This window comes from Mesitornis unicolor, unplaced genomic scaffold (genome assembly GCF_000695765.1).
Source record: "Mesitornis unicolor isolate BGI_N332 unplaced genomic scaffold, ASM69576v1 scaffold18480, whole genome shotgun sequence".
Taxonomy (NCBI): domain Eukaryota; kingdom Metazoa; phylum Chordata; class Aves; order Mesitornithiformes; family Mesitornithidae; genus Mesitornis; species Mesitornis unicolor.
Window position 1 is genome coordinate 17968 of NW_010159161.1, and position 8254 is coordinate 26221.

Below are 8254 nucleotides of genomic sequence, written 5' to 3' on the forward strand. Positions count from 1 at the left end.
CCCCCTACCAGCTCTTTCCCAACTCCATCCACCTGAGTTTTTCTCTATCATTTTTTGTAGTTACTTTACATCTCTCTGTGTTATTTCTTAACTAGCATTCTGATGGAAATCTTCAAATTGGTTACTGATTTCTGTTTGGTGGAGTTTGCCTTTGTGAAGTAAATCACTGCTAAATGAGTAGTTATTTCTCTCTCTGGTATCTGTATCCACTGTATGATATACGTCCACCAATAATATTTACAACTGTTTTCAATGTCTGTGTACTACTTCAGAAGCTTGGCTGAAATAGATTGAATAGGACGTAAGTTTATAAACTTCTGCAAGTTTGATAGTTTTTGGCTAAACAGCTCTTGAGTTTGTGGTGAATTTTCAATCTGACTGCTACTCCAGGGATTTGCTGAGATACTGACCTGTTTCAGACAAGCCAGATGTAAAGAAGCCGTAAGAAATTACTGCAGACCTTTAATCATGTTAAAATGTAGGTAAAACGAATATTGCTTCACAACTTTAGTAAAGGTTGGTAGATTTTGAAAGAAGATTGGAGGTATCTGGGGACTTCTTGCTCCTGAGGAGCTAATTAAGATAATTCAGAATCAGACTTATTTTACAAATACATTAAGTGCTAGGAAATTATATTAATTACACCACATTACAGTGGTGCATTGAATGATTGCATCTTGTACAGCACTTAGGCAAATAGGGATCCAAACTTTGTCCTGTGACATGTAGGTCCACTAGTATAGAAAAAGTATAATATGCCTAAAGACAGTACTTGTTTCAAATCCTCAAGAAAAGCACTAGGAAAGGAAGGCCTTCACATAGAAGAATAAACTGTTAAAAATACCACTACAATTAAATACCAAATTTATTGCATAATTTAAGAAAATCCTGCACAACTAAAAGAGAAAAAGCAGGAATTAGCCTCCAAGCAGCAATATATTTAAGTAACTAAATGGAATTCCTTTACACAAGAGAGAAAATGCAGTTTATAACATGAAGGCAAATCTCTATTGTGAGGTTAAGAATAGCAAAAAATAACCGGTACATTTTACTTCATTTTCAAACGTCAGGTGTTAAATTGGGAAAATTTGCATGTAGCGAAATGAGCTGCTGTTTGGCCCCACTCCTTTGTGCCAATCAGGTGTGCTGCCTGCCGTGTGGAGAGGTGAATGAGCAGTGATGCTGTGCCCAGAAATGGGACCATTCCTCTCTACTTGTGGTTTTGGGCAGTGTCGCTGTCTGAATTATAAAGCTTCTTTCTGATCCTGCAGGAGAGAAGGCTTTTGCACATCTTATTAAGGCATTACACAGTAGAAGTATGATCTAGTCCCGGGTTGGTTTCTTCTATGGAGATTTCCAAATGACATTCTAATATTTAACCATAATTGAGGCATTTAGAAGCTAACATGTTTAGACTAAACGATGTTTTAGAATAGCTACTTCCCCCATTTTCTAGCGATGTATCACTTTTAACTCCATGTATTTTAAAAATTAACATCAGATTTTCCTGTTTCATTTGGCTTTCTTAACCCATAGGTAAAACTCTTGGTCACAGATCCATCCTGTTAAATTCTGAAAGGATGAGGGTTATTTTTCAGAGGAGCTCACATAACTCCAAAGTCCCTTTTAAGCACTGGAACAGAAAGGATCCCTACACCTTATATTGGCACATGTCACCATACAGGAATCTTTTGTAAACTTTAAATAAATTTGCTAGAGCTCTGAGTTCAAGTAAATACTTTGCTACCATGGAGATACAAAGTACAGAAACAGAAGGTGAATTACAGCAACCCGAACATCAGGATGCAATGATATGCCAATACATGATACAATGTAGGTAAAAACATAATACATATTCCTGTACATAATGAGAGCACTTGCTAAACATAACACTTTTAGCATCTGAGTAGAAAATAAGTTAATAGAGAAAACTTTTGTTTCAGGAAAGAGAAATGCAGGTGATGGATATTTTTAACTCGCCACTGTCTAAGTGGGAGGGGATACTAACAAGCAAAACTGCATGTTAATAACCAAAAACATGGTCATGGTCATTTGTATATGTAATTATGGGATCAGAAATTCACAAATATATCTTTTGGCAGTACGGCAGACTTCATCCACCCACTTGCCTTGTGACGACTGAGAAAAAAAGACACAGTTTTCACGCTTCCCCCCATTTGGTTGGGCGCGATCCCAATTGAAGTACTGTAGAGTCATGCCATTGACATCAACAAATTTCCCTTCATTTATCATGTCAGTGACACCCAACCAAAACTCAGACACTCTAGGCATGCTTTTCTTGCCATAATCACAAAGAGTGTTTGTTTCATCGTTGTTTCTTGGGATAGCCAACGTCCCTCCCTTGGCTATGCAGTCTTCGTTGGCTTCATGAAAATGTTTGGTGCCTTCTGATATGAGGTAGCACTTCTTATGGGCCTTTGTCCCACGAAGACAGACTGTGAATAGACATAGGTTTGAATGTTCAGTAAAAGTTTGGGTGATAGCTTTGAATAATGCTTCCTAAAATGATAATTTTCTAAAGGTATGTTGGGGATTAAGCAGACAAGTCCCTCGGAAAGAGAAAGGCTCTTTGCTCCACGGACTAGGAGCAGTTAAGCATGAAAGGAGCAGTTAAGGTTAGACTTTCCTGCTATTCCTCCTGTTCACGTAGAACCTTGTAGGCAGCCAGCATGTTAGTGTGCCTTTGGGAAGTCTGAACAGTGCTCACAGGCATTCTGCAAAGCACCTTGGACTACAAGAGATGGCCAAAAGCAGAGCATGCTCATGTAGCTGCTCCAGAGATACTTAAGAGGAAGGACAGCCATAGCTGTGATCTTGACGCTATGAAGTATTTTGAAAAATCTTTACCATGTATATACTGATAAACTTGAGGCATGGTCTTGGGCCCCAGATTCCCTCCAGCAATGTAATTCTCTCAAGAATTGTTTTATTTTGCTGCTTAAGAATGCTAAAATCTAACCCAGGGCTGTTGCCTGTGTATCTCCTGCTCAACAGAAAAATGTTGATTTGAAATTCATAGTGCAAATCTCTGGATGATGGAGAAAAGTATATTGTCACCTGCAAAAGAGTAAGTATTCACCTCTTTAGTTCTTAGTTTCTGTTTTTTCCAGTAAAGTCTATCCCTTCACATACTAAATTCAAATGAGGTAAAGTGACTTAAATCTATAAACACTTTAAAAAAAGTGTACACTTGTTACTGAGCTTGCATGACAATCTAAACCAAATACTCTAAACATTTGCATTTACAAATCTGTTTGCTTTTAGAGTTACTGGAACATACCAAGGAAGTCTTGATGTAAAGCCCAGATGTACTAGAACATTAATTTGGCATCTGCTCTAAGCGGAATTGCCTTGCAGAACCTCTGTCAGAGTTCCAGCCCAGGGTCTGTGAGGGCAGGCTTACAGGAGCGAGTCCTTAAACTTTGCTCTCCAGCTCTCCTAAAGCAGAAATGTGAAGAAGGTCATAACGGCCTTGAATAAACTCCTGTAACAATTATTTTCAGAATCCTGCATGTGACTACTTCCAGATTATTTCATTATTGCTTAAACTCATCTTGTATTTATATTAGAAATATGTTGTGAAATAATATGAGCATCTTATGTCCTGATGTTTTCTATAATCTGTTTTTAATTCCTGTCATCTGTTCTCGTAAAAGAGTAATTATATATCTGATCAACATGATATGGAAATCCACTTTGGACCATATCCTATATGTTTCAGTTCTCTAGTATTTCCAGTTGTAGTATTCATTGAATTCCTTATCTGTGTTTTCAGGGTCATCATCTTATATTTGGGCTTATCCTTCAAATTTTATCCTTTCCAACTGCTAATGGCCAAAGAAAAGTAATGAAGATATTTGCTAAACATTGAATTATTTAACATAATTATATTCATGGGAAAGATGAGAGAGACCTTATCTACCTTAATAATGCTGCAGTAATGATGAAGACTCTCCCTCTTTAGGGAGAAAGTATGCAGTTAAATGGCATGTGGTAATATTTCACAGTATGCAGAAATGAGACTTAGAAAATTCAAGCAAAAGAAGAAATCAGATTGAAATATGTGTCTTGGAAATGTCCATAAGCTAAAAAAGCAGCTCCTTTTTTCAAGTATCATAAGGTCATTAATAAACGCAGTCAGAGCTAGAGGGGTGATAAATCTCTCTGCCAAATTTGGAACCCAGTTGAACAGTGTGGGTTCTGAATTTAGAATATAGCTCAAAATAAGTTTTGAGGATAGAAAAACTCCTGGCTCTGGTTTAATTTCTAAGCCACTGCATGCTCACTCTCGAGCTCCTTCTGGAAGCAATACAAGAACCACTTTTAAACAAGAGTTACTTGTCTAGCACAGACTCCCTCTTTTAAGAAACTCCAAAAGTCTTTTATTTAAAATAAAAATATTTTGTGAAGCTCAAAAACCTCTATGTAACCCAAGGCATAAACCAGGACAACCTAGATATTACTATCCCTAAGGAAAATGTGTTCTGTTTCATCTGAATGATGTAATTTCCTCTGTAATGTCCTCCTGTCCATGTTTGAATGCCAAGTATTGTGTCAACAGCTGTGAAAAAGCACAACTGTCTAGTAGGTGCATATGCGTTTACACTTCTTATTTTGTTTGGAAATTTCCATCTGGCTATTTAAATACTTAAAGGACTCAGCACATTGATTTGGGATATTTCTGAACTCAGTGGGTATTACCTTTAAGTTTTATGGCAACATTCACATTTGAATGTCGCAAACTGCACACTTTAAAAAGGCTCATTCCTTTAGGTTCCTTTTGGGAGTATTCTCAGCCTTTCCCATGAATATTTTTGTTAGCCCAGGTTCATATCAAAGCTGGGGACATAACTCCTTGACCATCTAACCTCTCAAACTCAGCAACCCTCATTGTGTTCTTTGTTTAATTGTACCTAAAATCACAGCTTGAGGTTGGGCATAGCAAAGACAAAAGCAGTTCTTGCTCCAGATTAATTCTTGCTTCTAGTGAAGAATCATCACTTGTGTTCCATTAGTTCAGACTCGATTTTACCTGAATGCTTCCTGCAACATCTATCTCACCAATACAGTTACGGCATACCATGCTCTTCAGGAGCTGTATTTCCCAGTCACAAATCCCATTAAAGAGAAGGATGGGAGTGAAGGACAGAGGAAAGGCAGTGACAACTTTGGAAGGCCATTGATCAGTGCTTTACCTGTCTGAAGTGCTTGCATTTCTTTCAGAGCATTTACTTCTCTCCACAATTTGTCAATCTGGGTCTTTAGGTCATCTTTTTCTTAAATAAAAGAAATACAGAGAAATGAATAGGTCAACAAGCAAAAAAATATTTTAAAAATTGTACGTTAAAAACTTGTTTCAAAATAGCATGTGTTTCTGCATTGCTGAGGTATGTTTTGATTGCTTTTGAAGATTTTCCCTTAATTAAAGGATTCCTGTAAGGTTCCTACATAAACCAGGACGAACCCACCTTTACCTTTCACCCTCATAGTTTAAATCTCATTTCAGTTGGACTGTATCCTAGTAACTGTTTCAAAACCATGCATTGTTGCAGCTAATGACTATTTAGCATGTCAGTATCTAATTTACAGCAAAATTTGCCAATTTATTTTTGAACCTGTACACCATGGTGTGTCTATATGACTTACAAAGAAGAGCAGAACACAAATCGTGTTTATTCAAAGAAATGTTATTCCTGTGAGCATAAAAGTTTCACACAACTCTTGTTTTAACACAGTGAGGAACAGCTAATATAATCCAACTTCATAGTCTGAACGTACGCAGACAAGCTTGCTAAGATGCAATTTTCCCTCCTTAGGAAAACCCTTCCTCCCTCTGTTGGTACAGAGAGAGACTGGTGTCTTAAATCACGCAAAGTCGGTCTGAATCATCATTTTTATAACACTTACAAAAGCACCAACAAGATAGTGGGACAAGAAAAGAAGCTAATTTGCACATAATTCCATTTTCAGGTCATCTTTTCCATTCATTTTTCTTAGTCATTATAATAATCCACCACCATCAAACAACGAGCAGGCATTTTTCCATTGCACAAGATTACAATCACAATACAGACCTTCCAGAAACCACAGTAATGAACATGAGGAATAAATAAGATCTTTCACAAGTAACAGAACTAACAAAACCACAGTTCCTACAGATCATGTTACATCACCTAATCCTCCAGCTGCACCCCAGAGAGCTCAGCTCTTCTCCATATTCCCTCCTGCCTGTGGGGATAACCCCAGCTGTCCATTACTCCCAGTTCCCCAGTCCATGCTTCTCTCTGTGACTCCCAGTTCACAGGAGCCTTTCAGTGTCCCCTGTCTGCTCCAAAAGAGGCATAACGCAGAACAAGCCGAGCTCCTGGTGCAACCTCTTCATAGTGGGACATTAATGCAGATTTATTTTTTTATTAAACCCTCAGTCTGAATTTTATAAAATATTGGGAAGCATCCCCAGATGCTCCATTCTTCTGCCAAATTGTTCAAAAGTATTGGAAGATTGACAGGCAGATGTGTTGATAAAACAAATGTATACGCAACCTGTCCTTAGGACACCAAGATAAGAACTAGAAAGATTCAAAAGGAGAAGGAAGTATACGTAACTACAGCTCCAGAATAGCATAATCATGTTGTACAACGGCTTTAACAGGGCTGTGATTTTTTTCATTGACTAGAAGTTTAAATATTGCCATTAGTGTAACCTTCATCATACCCTTTCTTGTTAGAAATAAGTCTTTAAATTAAATTTAACTTAAATACAGACATTTCCAAACAACATTCAGCGATTTTGTATTTGCTCTGTAAGCTTTGCTCTGGGAATTTATGTTTTATCTTTTTCTGCTAATTCTTTTTCATTAGTTTGACTTGCCATTTCACCATACTTTTCACACAAGTAAACTTATATTTCACAAATACTATATAGACATTCTGTAAATATTAGAAAATGGTACAGATATCTGAATAATAACCTTTGGAGGCTGAATATTTTATTCTGCTCTTTTCCACCATATGTACATGAATTTCCAGTATTCTGATCTTAGTCAATGTAACTATGTAACTAAGAATGAGTGGCCAGAGCCCTCTCAGCTGTACCTTTGAGTCCAAAATAATGTCAACAGAGATGAATAGGCATAACAGAGTCACATCTTTACAACTGTTATACAGCTCTATTTTCCATAACTCATCCTGCCACCTTATTTTTGGTTTTGCTAACTCACATTAAAACATTTTAAAGACAGATATAATATGGACTCAACTGTCCTTTGTTAATAAGAATTTACATAATGTTAGTTTCTGGTTCATGAAATGTTATTTAGGTACATAGTGAACCTTCACACTCTATAAGCTTCTATCCCTCCTCCCAGATACACTCCAGTACCTCTCACTCTGCGTTTGCTGTGCTTCCTGGCTTTGAGTTTGGAAGCCTCACTGATGGTCTGATCCAGCAGTAGTATGCTTATGAGGAGAAAAATAGTAAGTCCAGTTTGTGCCATGCCTCTTCTAAGGAACTTAAGAAACTTCAAGAGATTCTCTTTAGCAGCTATGAGAGCAAGTCATATAGACACATCTCAGTAGGGACTGAAGTCAGTTTTATACAAGTGTAGTGGTAGGGTTGGCTGTACTCCTTGCTTACAAAATGTGTTTAATACTTAGGCTGGCTGCAGCATAAGGCACCCCCTTGTTCTCACATCTCATCTGAAATTCCTATTTCCGTTTTGAGTTCAGCTGGGACAGGCTGCTTTAACAGAGGCTGCACCAGCACTGAACGGTGTGCTAACTGCCACTAATGAGCGCCATATCTCCATTTTAACTTTGAAGCCAAGATGTATGGAAAAGCAGATGGATGCTCAAAAATATCTTGTGCGATGCCAGCCTAAAGGAGGGGTAGCCAAAAGATTTCTACAATTATAACGGGCTTGCCCAGCATGGCTCTAACCCAAGCTGGCTCAGTCATGACAATGGTCATGATCTTATTTACAATTAAACACAAAAATAATTTACTCACTCCTGAGTAAATGCAAACATTGCAGCTACACACACACATATCTAAGATCACAACATGTGAGGAGTGCATTTATTAATTCATGAAGAGTTAATAAATACCTAATAGATATGACTGTATTTCTGATTAAGAACAGGATGTGCTACCAGCAGGTACTAGTCAGGGAAATATAAGGTAGTGATACTCTTCCAAAGGTTCTCAAGTCCTGACTGTATGTTCAGAGGAAGA

The 8254-nt window shown here is 37.6% G+C and overlaps 1 protein-coding gene across 1 annotated transcript; it reads right to left on the reverse strand.

Moving 5' to 3' along the window:
* Positions 1–1760: 1760 nt before the first annotated feature.
* CLEC3A (C-type lectin domain family 3, member A) lies at positions 1761–7574 on the reverse strand. The gene is made up of 3 exons (XM_010185778.1): positions 7403–7574; positions 5217–5297; positions 1761–2456 (listed from the first exon to the last, which is right to left on the reverse strand). Exons 1-3 carry the CDS (start codon positions 7515–7517, stop codon positions 2065–2067), a joined length of 588 nt encoding a protein of 195 aa, XP_010184080.1. The 5' UTR covers positions 7518–7574; the 3' UTR covers positions 1761–2064.
* Between the last annotated feature and the right edge of the window lie 680 nt (positions 7575–8254).

Excerpts from the sequence above, each read along its gene's own strand:
- CLEC3A (XM_010185778.1), bottom strand. The coding sequence starts at position 7,517 with ATGGCACAAACTGGACTTACTATTTTTCTCCTCATAAGCATACTACTG. Across the intron at positions 5,298-7,402 it reads CAGCAAACGCAGAGTGAGAG|AAAAAGATGACCTAAAGACC; the intron begins GTACTGGAGTGT and ends CTTTTATTTAAG. Across the intron at positions 2,457-5,216 it reads AATGCAAGCACTTCAGACAG|TCTGTCTTCGTGGGACAAAG; the intron begins GTAAAGCACTGA and ends GTCTATTCACAG.